This window comes from Hypomesus nipponensis, chromosome 15 (genome assembly GCF_054491055.1).
Source record: "Hypomesus nipponensis isolate SF chromosome 15, ASM5449105v1, whole genome shotgun sequence".
NCBI lineage: Eukaryota > Metazoa > Chordata > Actinopteri > Osmeriformes > Osmeridae > Hypomesus > Hypomesus nipponensis.
Window position 1 is genome coordinate 17,620,991 of NC_140375.1, and position 15,669 is coordinate 17,636,659.

General features: G+C 53.0%; 1 protein-coding gene across 1 annotated transcript in view; it reads right to left on the reverse strand.

Moving 5' to 3' along the window:
* plekhg2 (pleckstrin homology domain containing, family G (with RhoGef domain) member 2) overlaps positions 1 to 15,669 on the reverse strand; it is a 47,724-nt gene that overhangs the window by 9,817 nt on the left and 22,238 nt on the right. The window contains 11 exon segments of the mRNA XM_084674813.1: positions 580 to 618; positions 2,233 to 2,334; positions 3,317 to 3,409; positions 3,519 to 3,552; positions 3,754 to 3,840; positions 4,361 to 4,453; positions 5,693 to 5,875; positions 6,816 to 6,947; positions 8,259 to 8,409; positions 9,434 to 9,480; positions 12,567 to 12,633. Coding sequence (XP_084530939.1) covers positions 580 to 618; positions 2,233 to 2,334; positions 3,317 to 3,409; positions 3,519 to 3,552; positions 3,754 to 3,840; positions 4,361 to 4,453; positions 5,693 to 5,875; positions 6,816 to 6,947; positions 8,259 to 8,409; positions 9,434 to 9,480; positions 12,567 to 12,633 — 1,028 coding nt within the window.

A 15,669-nucleotide genomic window follows, 5' to 3' on the forward strand; every position in this document is an offset into this window, starting at 1 on the left:
TCTTATAGATTTATTTTGCCCGCTACTTAAACTCCTTGTCATGTGATAACAGAGTGCAGTGACAAGGAGTGACTGAAGGCTATATAACCAAACAAAAATCTTCTGCATTGAAGTTTAGAATGTAAAGATTACTTTTAACTGGTTATGTGACGTTGGGTATAACAGTCAACCGGGAGTCAGGTGGCTGAGCGGTTAGGGAATCGGCTAGTAATCAGAAGGTCACCGGTTCAATTCCCAACTGTGCCAAATGACGTTGTGTCCTTGGGCAAGGCACTTCACCCTACTTGCCTCGGGGGGGAATGTCCCTGTACTTACTGTAAGTCGCTCTGGATAAGAGTGTCTACTAAATGTAAATGTAATTATTTGAACGCGCACAAATTCTCCCACCAACTTGCACAGACACAGATTATCTGTCGCAATTTCAAGCCCTGATGAAAGAGAGTGAGTGAGTGAGAGGGAGGGAGAGACATGATTCACCACACCGTCACCAACAAACTGACAAGACAAGAAAGACTGAATGAGAAAGAGAGAGATGAAGATAAATTCACCACGCAGTGACAAACAATAACAAACCCTCACCACTGGGAACAAAGGCGGCCTCGATGTCCTTGGCAGGAGCTGGAGAGAGATACAAAGAGAGAGAGAAGGGAGAGAGAGACCAAGAAATAGAGAGAGAGGAGGGAGAGAGAGACCAAGAAAGAGAGAGAGAGGAGGGAGAGAGAGACCAAGAAAGAGAGAGAGAGGAGGGAGAGAGAGACCAAGAAAGAGAGAGAGAGGAGGGAGAGAAAGGAGGGAGAGAGAGACCAAGAAAGAGAGAGAGAGGAGGGAGAGAGACCAAGAAAGAGAAAAAGGAGGGAGAGAGAGGGGGGGAGCAGGGAGAGAGAGGGGGGAGGAGGGAGAAAAAAGGGAGATAGAGATAGTGATTGAGAAACATATTATCTCATGCCTGCAGGGAGATCGGTATCGACATCAGTTATGCTATGCTTTCTAGTCTATTTGTGAGTAAGCTCTGAGCTGAGCTGGTGGGAATTTGTATTTTGGAAATGTTCCATTCACGATGGAAGATATCTGTCCTTGTCTCTAAGATCAGCCCCAGGGCTCAACATTAGCCTTTTGAGGCACTTGTCCTTTTGTCCAAGTACATTAACGTTTCACTTGTTCAAACACAAAAGTCACTTGTCCGGGTAAAGATTTATAATTGTATTTATTTTTTAAATGTTGACGTTTCTAGTTTGCTAGCGTCGGCAGTGGTGTACCTAGCAAGCTTTAGCCGCATTTGTATCGGTTAAATGTATGTAGTTAAATATCAGTTAATATTCAACTGTAAAGTAGGCTATACACCAGTGGTGATTTTAGACCCTTGCTCAAGCACCCCTAAAAAAATATATTTAAAAAATTATATTATTCTTTATTATCATTTGATGCTGGTAGTTCATGAAGAAAGGGACATAGTTTTTTCATTCATTCAATATTTTTCATAATAATACATTGTATTAATACAATGTATTAATTGTTATCAAGTGAAATTAGGGATTAGGGAAATTAGGGATTTATAATAGCAAGGGGGTTTAGCACTTTTGCAAGGCCCTGTATTAATGTCACATTCTGTCGTAGCGATGCTAGCTAACGTTAGTTTGCTAGCTGTATAACTTATATATGTAACTTATATTATAACTCTTACAGCGTTGCTTGATTTACTGAATTTATTATGAAATGTTCTACTAGCCATTTGCCTACTTGAGCAAGTCACAGTTTTTAAAAGCCCTGATAGTGTAATAGCGATGACACAGTAAATAATGTTTCAAGTAATAAGCCCCCGTTCAAGTGTTTAGCATTAAATTAGCTGCACGGTCTGCAGAGATCTTGGGACAAAGCCACTTATTTTGTGTTTTGCAAATGCAGAACTCGGTCAAATAAATTCGGTAAAAAAGACGTAATAATTGGAACATAACGTGAAGTAACATAGCATTTTTTATTTAGTGGGACAAGTAAAGTTCTCTTTCACTTGCCCTACAAAAAATCCACTTGTCCCGGACAAGCGGACAAGCCTTAATGTCGAGCCCTGAGCCCCTCTCTCTCTTCACACACACACACACACACACACACACACACACACACACACACACACACACACACACACACACACACACACACACACACACACACACACACACACACACACACACACCCAGGGTGTGTCGCGGGGTGTGTACTGAGGTGAGCCCCCCCCACCTGACTGCCTGCGGGTCCTCCGATAGGGCAGGTTCCCCTCCAGCAGCAGGGGCAGGCTCTTCCTGGCCTTCTCAGGCGTGTACATCAACAACTCTGGAGGCTCTGCAGGGACAAACAGAACCACGCTCACAGTCAGGATACAACAGGTAGAGGATGCACTACGGTGTGTCTGCAGGGACAAACAGAACCACGCTAACAGTCAGGATACAACAGGTAGAGGATGCACTACGGTGTGTCTGCAGGGACAAACAGAACCACGTTCGCCGCAGTCAGGATAAAGTATGGTGGGTCTGGAGTGACAAAGACAACCAACAATCCTTAGTCGTAAGGAAACAGAGAGGCTTGAACAACAGGGCTGTGTCTGAAATGCAATCCACTGATCGGGTCTGTGAGCCAGACAGGGAACATGTGGTGACATAGATTTGTCCCTCTGCCTGGCTTCTAGAGAGTCTGCAAAATACACTCTATATTACAGGAGACATGGTCAGTCCTGGGGCAGGGTGATAAATCAATATAAAATATTATCGAAGTAATGACCCTCAATAAAGATATCGTAACATTAATTAATTTTCAATAATGTCGATAATGTTGATAGAGAATAATTAGGAACAGCAGTCCATTTAATTTATTTGATGCAGCAGGAAGTAGCGGGTATAGTCCCGCTAAAAAACACCAGAGCACCTCGAATGGAGTAGCTCCTATTAACCGCAGCGAAATGTTGATGAAAAGGGTTCGCCTTCTTCAGTTATTTGTAAGTGGTTTGGCTTTTTGAAATCCAACAAAGAGCAGAGCAATATTCAGTGCAAATTGTGTCGTAAATAAACAGGTGGCTACGTCTGGTAACAGGGCTTCCAACTGTCACCCATTTGGCACCAAATACCAAATCTCACTCCAAGGTTTTTTGAAAAGTTGGTAGCCCTGGGTAATACAACAAACCTTTTTTACCAACTGAAGCAAAATCACTCGTTGGAACATGCAGAAAGTGTGAGGGTTGCTCCATGGTATTGATAAAAGCAAATCCCCCCAATCGCCCAGCCCTTGTCCACTGAGGAAGTCACAGTTGCATCACAAGCATCGCAGTTACCTGATTGGCGCCTGCCTCTGTGGTAACCGTGGATGTCGTCCAATCGCTGAGAGCCCGAGGATTTTTTCAGATTATCCTGGTCAAACTGAGGTGCTGCAACACACAGATTTCCCCTCTAAATTGCGTGTCTGTTTATGACATGTTTTGGGCTGTGGTTAGGGGAGGCAAGTGAAACAGGGTCGTTGCTTGTTGTATTACTCACATTGACAGAAGGAGTCCCCAAGGACCTGCCTTGCCTGAAAAGTAATAACTGAAATTTAATAAATCAGGGGAAATCAAAGAAAGAAATGTACGTGACCGTAGTTGAGTGGATACTCTCTCTCGTTAAGCCGTCTCTCTATCTCGTGAAACAAATGCATAATTCACACAGTGACTGCCTGTGTTGACCTCATCCCACCACTAGGTGGCAGCTAAACCAGCCGACTCATCGTGCTAACCTTCTGGGGCAGAGAGGCAGGGTGGTTCTCCACAATCAGCCTCTTGAGGTAGTGCAGCCACAAACGCTTCTCTTCCTGGTTCTTGGCCTGGGGGAGGGATGGGGGGGAGGAAGGGAAGGGAGAGGAGCAGAGGAGGGGGGGGAGGAAGGGAAGGGAGAGGAGCAGAGGAGGGGGGGGGGCAGGGAAGGGAGAGGAACAGAGGAGGGGGGGGGGGCAGGGAAGGGAGAGGAGCAGAGGAGGGGGGGGGCAGGGAAGGGAGAGGAGCAGAGGAGGGGGGGGGGGAAGGGAAGGGAGAGGAGCAGAGGAGGGGGGGGGGCAGGGAAGGGAGAGGAGCAGAGGAGGGGGGGGAGGAAGGGAAGGGAGAGGAGCAGAGGAGGGGGGGGGGCAGGGAAGGGAGAGGAGCAGAGGAGGGGGGGGAGGAAGGGAAGGGAGAGGAGCAGAGGAGGGGGGGGAGGAAGGGAAGGGAGAGGAGCAGAGGAGGGGGGGGGGCAGGGAAGAGAAAGGATGCGGTTGGTTGTTAAGACAGAAGAGGTGTAAGGCAGTGAAGGAAAGTGACTGCTGTCCTGATTCTATCTGAGTGGTGAGACAACAGGGTATTGCCTCTCACCTGGACTATGTGCAGCTGTTTGGGGATGGTCTGGTCTGACACCTTGAAACACAGAGGATCCTTCATGCTCTCAACCAGCAAGAGGTTACAGCACTGCAGCATGGAGAGAGGAGGGAGGGAGGAGAGAAGAGAGGATGGAGAGGATGGAGAGAAGAGAGGAAGGAGGGAGGAGAGAAGAGAGGAAGGAGAGAAGAGAGGAAGGAGGGAGGAGAGAAGAGAGGATGGAGAGGATGGAGAGAAGAGAGGAAGGAGGGAGGAGAGAAGAGAGGAAGGAGAGAAGAGAGGAAGGAGGGAGGAGAGAAGAGAGGAAGGAGAGGATGGAGATGATAGAGAGGAAGGAGGGAGGAGAGAAGAGAGGAAGGAGAGAAGAGAGGAAGGAGGGAGGAGAGAAGAGAGGAAGGAGAGAAGAGAGGAAGGAGGGAGGAGAGAAGAGAGGAAGGAGAGAAGAGAGGAGGGAGGGAGGAGAGAAGAGAGGATGGAGAGGATGGAGAGAAGAGAGGAAGGAGGGAGGAGAGAAGAGAGGATGGAGAGGATGGAGAGGAGGAGAGAAGAGAGGAAGGAGGGAGGAGAGAAGAGAGGAAGGAGAGGATGGAGATGATGAGAAGAGAGGATGGAGAGGAGGAGATGGAGAGGAGGAGAGGAGGAGAGAACGATGGAGAGGAGGAGAGGATGAGAGAAGAGAGGATGGAGATGATGGAGAGGAGGAGATGATGGAGATGATGGAGAGGAGGAGAAGAGAGGAGGAGAGGAGGAGAGAACGATGGAGAGGAGAAGATGGAGAGGAGAGAGAGAAGAGAGAAGGAGACAAGAGAGGATGGAGAGGAGAAGAGAAGAGAGGATGGAGAGGAGGAGAGAAGATGGAGAGGAGGAGATGGAGAGGAGAGGAGGAGAGAAGAGACGATGGAGAGGAGAGAAAGAGGAGAGGATGGAGGGAGGAGATGGAGAGGAGGAGAAGAGGAGAGAACGATGGAGAGGAGAAGAGAAGATGGAGAGGAGGAGATGGAGAGTAGGAGAGAACAATGGAGAGGAGAAGAGAGGAAGAGAGAGGATGAAGAGGAGGAGATGGAGAGTAGGAGAGAACAATGGAGAGGAAGAGAGAGGATGGAGAGGAGGAGAGGAGGAGAGGAGGGCATCAGAGTTACCCACATCCTGGTTGAAGTTATAGGGTCAAGGATGATCTCATTACAGGAACCTTAACAGCCCTCACACCCTCTCTGCCCCATCTGTACTAGAATGGTATCTTTTGTCTGCGCGATAAACAACAATTGAATCGTCATGAACATACTCTGTAACTTAATTTCCGACTTCCTGTTCAGGTCTGTGGGAACTCACAAATATGTGTGTGCTGTAGACAAAGTGATCAAGCCTCTTCTTCGCGATCAGCAGCATCTTGTCGAACAGGAAGAAGGCTCTCTCTTTTTTTACCCTCTGAACCCGGAAAGACCCTTCCAGAACCAGCTCTCCAAAGCCACACAAGTCGGGTCCGGTCCAGTTCACCAACAAGCTCTCGATCTCCTGGAACACCAACAGGGGCTTTAGTTTAACTAGGGATGCAGCAATTAACCAATTTTACTATTAACCACGATTTAAAACGTGAAGTTTTTTTCAAGTTGTTTCATTCATTCATTTACGGTTAACATATTTTATTTATTTGGTACTGTATTATTTGGTAACTATGATTTCTGTTTAGAAAGGCAGCAACTGTTAAAAACAAAAGCCATCAAAGACATGTTGTACATTAAAACCTCTAATTTAAGAATATTCACCTGATTTTATACATCCCAAATGTTAATGTATTATTATCATGAAACTATAATCGTACCATCAAAATCTATAATTGCTGCATCCCTAGTTTGACCACACACTTACACATCTGTGATTGTACACACATGTTTTTAATGGGCAAACATGTATTTGATGGTACTTTAATATTCAAATCAGAACTTTGTCCAGGTAGTCTCAAACCACTGTCATTCTTTCTTCAACTAATATACAATCCTGTTCAGTGTCATCTGACCTTTGACCTTTTGAAGCAGGGGTCACGAGGAGGAAAAAGAAAACTGACCCCTGACTCCCAGCCCTCTCCTGATTGGTGGGTCCTGACCCCTGACTCCCAGCCCTCTCCTGATTGGTGGGCCCTGACCCCTGACTCCCAGCCCTCTCCTGATTGGTGGGCCCTGACCCCTGACTCCCAGCCCTCTCCTGATGGGTGGGCCCTGACCCCTGACTCCCAGCCCTCTCCTGATTGGTGGGCCCTGACCCCTGACTCCCAGCCCTCTACTGATTGGTGGGCCCTGACCCCTGACTCCCAGCCCTCTCCTGATTGGTGGGCCCTGACCCCTGACTCCCAGCCCTCTCCTGATTGGTGGGCCCTGACCCCTGACTCCCAGCCCTCTCCTGATTGGTGGGCCCTGACCCCTGACTCCCAGCCCTCTCCTGATTGGTGGGCCTGTACCTGCAGCCTGACAGCGTGCTCCTGCTTCCTCTTCATGTCGTTGATGTACCAAGCAACCGCCGTCATGGTGATGATGGCATCCTCGACAACCTCGTATCCGGGGTCGCTCTTGTCAAAGTGCTTGGACAGTTCCTGCCAGAGGAGGGCGACAGAGAGCTGGGTTGTGACTGGCGGGATCAGATTGGGCTGGGAAGTGAACCCTACAGTACGGTATGGGATCCCAGCTCAGGTCTTATTCTGCTGCTAGGGGGCTGCTTTTAGCTTGTGCGCAAACCACTGTTGTTGCAATCCTCTGCAACACCACCTCAAAGGTGGGCTTGGCAAGAGAGAGAGAGAGAGAGAGAGAGAGAGAGAGAGAGGAGAGTGAGAGAGGAGAAAGAGAGAGGAGAGAAAAAGAAAGAAAAAGTAACCAGTGGACAGAGAACAACCGAAAGACCGTCACTGATCCGAGTCCAAACACAGCTAGCTGAGTGTGTGAGTGAGCAAGCAGTGTTTCGCATGACTGAGGTTCCGGTTTAACGACGAGGTCATTACTGTATTTTACAGCTGTTCTCTTCATCTGCACTGGCTGACCACGCCCTTCCCCTGCCCTGCTCCTCAGACCTCCAGGAAACACACTGCCTTTCAGCATTTACTGCCTTTCCACAGACCTAGACAATAGATGTCCATGTATAAACATGATTAACGACCATCGGTTGTTTAGAACAGGTGGGATTCAAACCACAAGCATCTAACCATTAGGCCAAAGGGGAGTTTCCCCCTTGGGTGGTTCATACATGGGCTGTATTGAATAGTGAAATATTGGATATAGTCCTGTGGTACTATGCTGAAGGGAACTTTGCAGCCTACCAACCTGTTGCAGGTAATGAGAAAAATATGATCTGCTTCACTGTACTGTACTGTTAAGCCTACTAGTCTGCAGGTATGAGATGGTAGGGTAGGTTGGTACTCTTCTGTGGCCTACAGACCTGCAGGAGGAGGGGGTAGGGTAGGGTAGGTAGGAGACACACCTGCAGGAGGAGGGGGTAGGGTAGGGTAGGAGACACACCTGCAGGAGGAGGGGGTAGGGTAGGTAGGAGACACACCTGCAGGAGGAGGGGGTAGGGTAGGGTAGGTAGGAGACAGACCTGCAGGAGGAGGGGGTAGGGTAGGGTAGGTAGGAGACACACCTGCAGGAGGAGGGGGTAGGGTAGGGTAGGTAGGAGACACACCTGCAGGAGGAGGGGGTAGGGTAGGGTAGGTAGGAGACACACCTGCAGGAGGAGGGGGTAGGGTAGGTAGGAGACACACCTGCAGGAGGAGGGGGTAGGGTAGGTAGGAGACACACCTGCAGGAGGAGGGGGTAGGGTAGGTAGGAGACACACCTGCAGGAGGAGGGGGTAGGGTAGGTAGGAGACACACCTGCAGGAGGAGGGGGTAGGGTAGGGTAGGTAGGAGACAGACCTGCAGGAGGAGGTGGTACTTGAGGATCCTCTGGACAGGCTTGAGCAGGTAGGTCTCCAGGGGAAGAGACTGGCTGAGGGTGCTCTGCCTCTCCTGGAAGAACTTCACCAGACTCTGGTTCTTCATGCACTCCCTCAGCACCGCCACGGAGCTGGGGGAGAGGAGAAGGGAGGGGGGAGGAAGGAAGGAGGGGGTAAGGAGGGGAGGAGGATAGGAGAGGGGGGGAGTGGGACAGATGGAGCAAAGAGAGGGTGGAGAGGGGAAGAGAAGAGGGTGGGAGATAAAGGAGGGAGGGGAGAGGAGAAGGATGAAGGGGAGAGAGGAGAAGAGGTCAGTTGGTGTCTCTGCTCTTCATGCCAGACAGATCTTCACTGCAGCATGCAGAGGAGGAGTAATGTTTTCAGCGTATGGTAACAAGCCTCTGGTCTCCTCTGGTCTCTCCTGCTTTCTTCCCTGCCTGCCCTCCCCCCCAGGGCCCCTGCTTGGCAGGGGACAGACATGTACACAGGAAACATACCTCCATCCCCCTTCACCTCTCCTCCCTCCCTTCTTCCACCCTTCATCCCCCCTCCATCTCCCCACTCAATCAACATCCTTCCTTTCCACCTCTGTAACTCCCTCCCCTCCCTCCAGGCCTCTATCTCAGAGTCTGGAAGGTTCCGTCAGATGTTCTGGCCTCATCGCAAAACTGTCTTCAAAAGACACGACTGGAACTGCGTCCCACTTTCACTTGAAAGAGTGTTTATAGTGTATGACTTCACACACACGTGCGTGCATCTTCACACACACACACACACACACACACACACACCCAAAGATACAGTGCGGAGGCACAATCAAGGCCAAACACACAGACATACAGACACCACCATGAGATCACTCACTACAACAGCAGTCTGTTGATTCCCATTCAAGGCCTGGCTGCTGTAACAGACAGGCGTGTGTTCTGACCCTGTGTGGAATACTAACTCAGTGCATCACAGGTACATTATGTTCTACACAGTAGACTGACTGACTGTGTGTTTGTGTCTTTGGACAATGTGTTTGGTTGTGTGCATTTGTACCTCTGTGTGTATGCCTGCATATGTGTATTAGTGTGTATATGTGTGTGTGTGTGTGTGTGTGTGTGTGTGTGTGTGTGAGGAGAGCCCAGATGGCGTGTGACTGAGACTTACTTGGGGTAGTTCATACAGTAGAGAGTGTAGATGTCGAACGCTTCACTCTAAACAGAAAGAAACCAGAAACAGATGCCATTAGTGGAGAGCAGAGAGAGAGTGGAAATAACAGATACAGTGAAAATGATCTCCAAGTTAACTACAACGAATAACTGTCATCTCTGCTTCGTGGGAGAGAAAGACACACACACACACACACAAACACACACACACACACAGTCCCCTCATTTGTGGGTCATTCTCCAGGTGTTTGTTGATTGTGCAGTTCTGGCAGTAATACCAAGATCTGCGTCAGTGACAACACAGAGGTATGTTTACACCTCACTCTGAGCAAGTCATCTACAGAACCTCATTATGGTCTGGCGTATGAGAGAGTCATGTGTGTGTTTACATGTGTGTGTATTTGTGTATAATGTGTGTTGTGTGTATAATGTGAGAGTTGTGTGCTTTGTACTGTGTTTGTGTGAGTGTGTCAGCCAGTGTATATGCATGATGGTGTGTGGGTGAGTGTGTGTACGCAAGGGTGTGCACATGAGTGTGTGTGTGGGTCTGTGTGTGTGTGTGTGTGTGTGTCTCCATGACACATGGCCCATGTGTGCAGCAGGCCTTGTCCTGGCTGTGTGTGTGTGTGTGTGTGTCTGTGTGTCTCCATGACACATGGCCCATGTGTGCAGCAGGCCCTGTCCTGGCTGTGTGTGTGTGTGTGTGTGTGTGTGGCAGGTGAGCTGATGTGTGACAGGTGTGTTGTTCGGCAGACACACACGTCCTGTGTCTCTGCTCGTCTTCCTCCTCGTGTCGACACCTCAGGAACATGCTGACCTCACACGCTCTGCTGCTACCCCTCCCTCCCTCTCCTCCCCGTCTCCCTCTCCTCCCCCTCTCCCTCTCCTCCCCATCTCCCTCTCCTCTCCTCACTGACTCCTCAGCTTATGACTACTTATCTGCCTCAATCTCATGATCTTTGCACACATCTCTCCTTCCTGTCCTCGGGAGGTCCCCAACACAGTCTGTCATCCAATCTCCCAGTTATCCAGCCAGTTATCCAGCCAGTTATCCAGCCAGTTATCCAGCCAGTTATCCAGCCAGTTATCCAGCCAGTTATCCAGCCAGTTATCCAGCCAGTTATCCAGCCAGTTATCCAGCCAGTTATCCAGCCAGTTATCCAGCCAGTTATCAAGCCAGTTATCCAGCCAGTTATCCAGACAGTTATCCAGCCAGTTATCCAGCCAGTTATCCAGACAGTTATCCAGACAGTTATCCAGACAGTTATCCAGACAGTTATCCAGACAGTCAGCCGTCATTCAAGCCGTTAGCTAGCCAGTTTGTCAGTCAACCAACAAACCAGTCAATCAATCCGTCAGTTAGTTAGTGTGTCTGTCATTCAGTGAACCATCCAGACAACCATATGTCGAGTCAGCCAGGATACAGTGTGTTCTGATCCTGCATAGAGAGCTTGTCCTGTTCTGGTGTCGTATCTACAGATCTGGTATGTCAGCGTAGATACTGGTCTTTCCCAGTCTAAAATAACCACAGCAGTAATGGCTTAATCCAATGTACCTTGTGTTTCCTTTCTAACAAGCAGACACAGAGGACCATTCAACAGCAGAGTACTGGAGACATACTGGAGGGAGGGAGAGGGGGGGGGGGGGGAGAGAGGGGTAAAAGGGAGAAAGAGAGAGGAACAGAAAGGGAGAGAGAGGGAAATTGAGAGGATTAAAGGGAGCGAAAAGAAAAGGAGGAACTACTGAAAAGAGAGGATCCAGGAGAGAGGGAGGGAGAGGAGGGAGGAGAAGAGAGAGGCAGAGCAGAAAAGGAGGAATAGGAGGAAAAGGGGAACAGGGGGAAGATGGAGAGATGTAGAGAAAAGGTCCAGGGGACAGAGACAAAGAAAGTAATACAGAGACAGAGTTAAGGACCATTGAATAATGGTCTCCATACTGAACAGCGGAAAAAGCAGTAGGACATGACCCTAGTGTGACACACTAGGGGGGCTGGGCTGGGCTGGGTCTGGGCTGGGTCTGGGCTGGGTCTGGGCTGGGTCTGGGCTGGGGCTGGGCTGGGGCTGGGGCTGGGCTGGGTCTGGGCTGGGTCTGGGCTGGGTCTGGGCTGGGCTGGGTCTGGGCTGGGTCTGGGCTGGGTCTGGGCTGGGTCTGGGCTGGGTCTGGGGCTGGGGCTGGGCTGGGTCTGGGCTGGGTCTGGGCGGGGTCTAGGCGGGGTCTGGGCGGGGTCTGGGCTGGGGCTGGGCTGGGGCTGGGCTGGGCTGGGTCTGGGCTGGGCTGGGGCTGGGTCTGGGCTGGGTCTGGGCTGGGCTGGGTCTGGGCTGGGTCTGGGCTGGGTCTGGGCTGGGCTGGGTCTGGGCTGGGTCTGGGCTGGGTCTGGGCTGGGCTGGGGCTGGGGCTGGGCTGGGCTGGGGCTGGGCTGGGCTGGGGCTGGGCTGGGTCTGAGCTGGGCTGGGTCTGGGCTGGGTCTGGGCTGGGCTGGGTCTGGGCGGGGTCTAGGCTGGGTCTGGGCTGGGTCTGGGCTGGGCTGGGTCTGGGCTGGGTTGGGTCTGGGCTGGGCTGGGCTGGGTCTGGGCGGGGTCTGGGCGGGGTCTGGTCTGGAGCAGGGGCTGGGCTAGAGCAGGCCGCTCTATAGAAGCCCCACATGTGAAGTCATACTCTGGGAGTGTGTGTGTGTCTATGTGTGTGAGTGTGTGTGTGTGAGGGACATCACTGTGGGCCCTAGTCCCGTTCCAACACAAAGAAACTCTGTTCTCTCATTGGCCCTCTGCAGGTCCTGTGTTATTGGAGGTGTTGCCTTGACTACCAGGACAGGGCTCTAGGTGGACAGCACTGGGACAGCGTGACATCGTAGGTTACGGGGTCAATGCAGGGAGTCATGGTTTCACGACCTGTAAGATCAGGCTCCCTTACACCCCCACGCACTGACACATCTCTACTTTTACACAGTATCTGCTTTTAACACACACACACACACAACCCAGAGTGCAAACATTTCCTGTGACGGCACCCCTATAGAACAGCAGTGGTCAGTCAGACCTAACATTTGTCATCCTCTTCTCCCCTTCTCTCTCTCTCTCTCTCTCTCTCTCTCTCTCTCTCTCTCTCTCTCTCTCTCTCTCTCACACACTCACCCTCTCCACGAAGCATTCTGCGATGGCGGCTGCATGGTGGCTTCTCTCCAGATCCTCCAGAAGGTCACTGTGAAGACACAGAGGTCAGAGGTCAGCTGGAGGTCAAAGGTCATTCTCCACAAGGTCACCAGTCAGAAAAGGTCAACATACATCTGAAAGTACATCACAGGGATCCAGGGGGTGCATCTCCAGTCCTCCCACAGACCTGCAGCCCCACATACCTGCAGACCTGCAGCCCCACAGATCTACAGACCTGCAGCCCCACAGACCTGCAGCCCCACAGATCTGCAGACCTGCCGCCCCACAGACCTGCAGCCCCACAGACCTGCAGCCCCACAGATCTACAGACCTGCAGCCCCACAGACCTGCAGCCCCACAGATCTGCAGACCTGCAGCCCCACAGACCTGCAGCCCCACAGACCTGCAGACCTGCAGCCCCACAGACCTGCAGCCCCACAGACCTGCAGCCCCACAGACCTGCAGCCCCACAGACCTGTAGCCCCACAGATCTGCAGACCTGTAGCCCCACAGACCTGTAGCCCCACAGACCTGCAGCCCCACAGACCTGCAGCCCCACAGACCTGCAGCCCCACAGACCTGCAGCCCCACAGACCTGCAGCCCCACAGACCTGCAGACCTGCAGCCCCACAGACCTGCAGCCCCACAGACCTGCAGCCCCACAGACCTGCAGACCTGCAGCCCCACAGACCTGCAGCCCCACTGACCTGCAGACCTGCAGCCCCACAGACCTGCAGCCCCACAGACCTGCAGCCCCACAGACCTGTAGCCCCACAGATCTGCAGACCTGTAGCCCCACAGACCTGTAGCCCCACAGACCTGCAGCCACACAGACCTGCAGCCCCACAGACCTGCAGCCCCACAGACCTGCAGACCTGCAGCCCCACAGACCTGCAGCCCCACAGACCTGCAGCCCCACAGACCTGCAGACCTGCAGCCCCACAGACCTGCAGCCCCACTGACCTGCAGACCTGCAGCCCCACAGACCTGCAGCCCCACAGACCTGCAGCCCCACAGACCTGTAGCCCCACAGATCTGCAGACCTGTAGCCCCACAGACCTGTAGCCCCACAGACCTGCAGCCCCACAGATCTGCAGCCCCACAGACCTGCAGCCCCACAGACCTGCAGCCCCACAGACCTGCAGACCTGCAGCCCCACAGACCTGCAGCCCCACAGACCTGCAGCCCCACAGACCTGCAGACCTGCAGCCCCACAGACCTGCAGCCCCACTGACCTGCAGACCTGCAGCCCCACAGACCTGCAGCCCCACAGACCTGCCGCTGCTATAGACAACTCTCCCGAGAGGAACCCCAAATCCCCTTCCTCCATTTCTCTCCCCCTCATCCCTCCCTCTCTCCCCCTCATCCCTCCCTCTCTCCCCCTCATCCCTCCCTCTCTCCCCCTCATCCCTCCCTCTCTCGCCCTCATCCCTCCCTCTCTCCCCCTCATCCCTCCCTCTCTCCCCCTCATCCCTCCCTCTCTCGCCCTCATCCCTCCCTCTCTCCCCCTCATCCCTCCCTCTCTCCCCCTCATCCCTCCCTCTCTCCCCCTCATCCCTCCCTCTCTCCCCCTCATCCCTCCCTCTCTCGCCCTCATCCCTCCCTCTCTCCCCCTCATCCCTCCCTCTCTCCCCCTCATCCCTCCCTCTCTCGCCCTCATCCCTCCCTCTCTCCCCCTCATCCCTCCCTCTCTCCCCCTCATCCCTCCCTCTCTCCCCCTCATCCCTCCCTCTCTCGCCCTCATCCCTCCCTCTCTCGCCCTCATCCCTCCCTCTCTCCCCCTCATCCCTCCCTCTCTCCCCCTCATCCCTCCCTCTCTCCCCCTCATCCCTCCCTCTCTCCCCCTCATCCCTCCCTCTCTCCCCCTCATCCCTCCCTCTCTCGCCCTCATCCCTCCCTCTCTCCCCCTCATCCCTCCCTCTCTCCCCCTCATCCCTCCCTCTCTCGCCCTCATCCCTCCCTCTCTCCCCCTCATCCCTCCCTCTCTCCCCCTCATCCCTCCCTCTCTCGCCCTCATCCCTCCCTCTCTCCCCCTCATCCCTCCCTCTCTCCCCCTCATCCCTCCCTCTCTCGCCCTCATCCCTCCCTCTCTCCCCCTCATCCCTCCCTCTCTCCCCCTCATCCCTCCCTCTCTCGCCCTCATCCCTCCCTCTCTCCCCCTCATCCCTCCCTCTCTCCCCCTCATCCCTCCCTCTCTCGCCCTCATCCCTCCCTCTCTCCCCCTCATCCCTCCCTCTCTCCCCCTCATCCCTCCCTCTCTCGCCCTCATCCCTCCCTCTCTCCCCCTCATCCCTCCCTCTCTCGCCCTCATCCCTCCCTCTCTCCCCCTCATCCCTCCCTCTCTCGCCCTCATCCCTCCCTCTCTCCCCCTCATCCCTCCCTCTCTCCCCCTCATCCCTCCCTCTCTCCCCCTCATCCCTCCCTCTCTCGCCCTCATCCCTCCCTCTCTCCCCCTCATCCCTCCCTCTCTCGCCCTCATCCCTCCCTCTCTCCCCCTCATCCCTCCCCCTCTCCCCCTCATCCCTCCCTCTCTCCCCCTCATCCCTCCCTCTCTCCCCCTCATCCCTCCCTCTCTCCCCCTCATCCCTCCCTCTCTCGCCCTCATCCCTCCCTCTCTCGCCCTCATCCCCTCAGCCCTGGGTCTGTCCAACCCTACCTCCCTCCAGAACCGTCTCCCAAACACACACAGATGGGAAACATCTCAGCTTGGCCTCACATCAACCTGCTACACACACACACACACAGTTTACACACACACACACACAGTTTACACACACTAACACATGTAAACAGTGTACACGCACACACCGTTGTCTCCTGCCTTTTCTATCTTCATAGCAACATCAACTCTCTCCAGGAACCTGTAATCTTTGATTAACTGTAATCTCTCTTTATGGAGACGAGGAGGAGAGAGATAACTGGAGGATAGAGATGAGGAGGAGAGAAGAGAGAGAAGGGAAGAGAGAGGTAGGGAAAGCAGGAGGCTGGAGATAGAGATAGAGAGAGAGAGAGAGAGGGAGGACAGAGGAGGGAGGAAGAGAGAGGGAGGAGATAGATAGCAGAGTAACGAGGGAGGCTGAAGGAG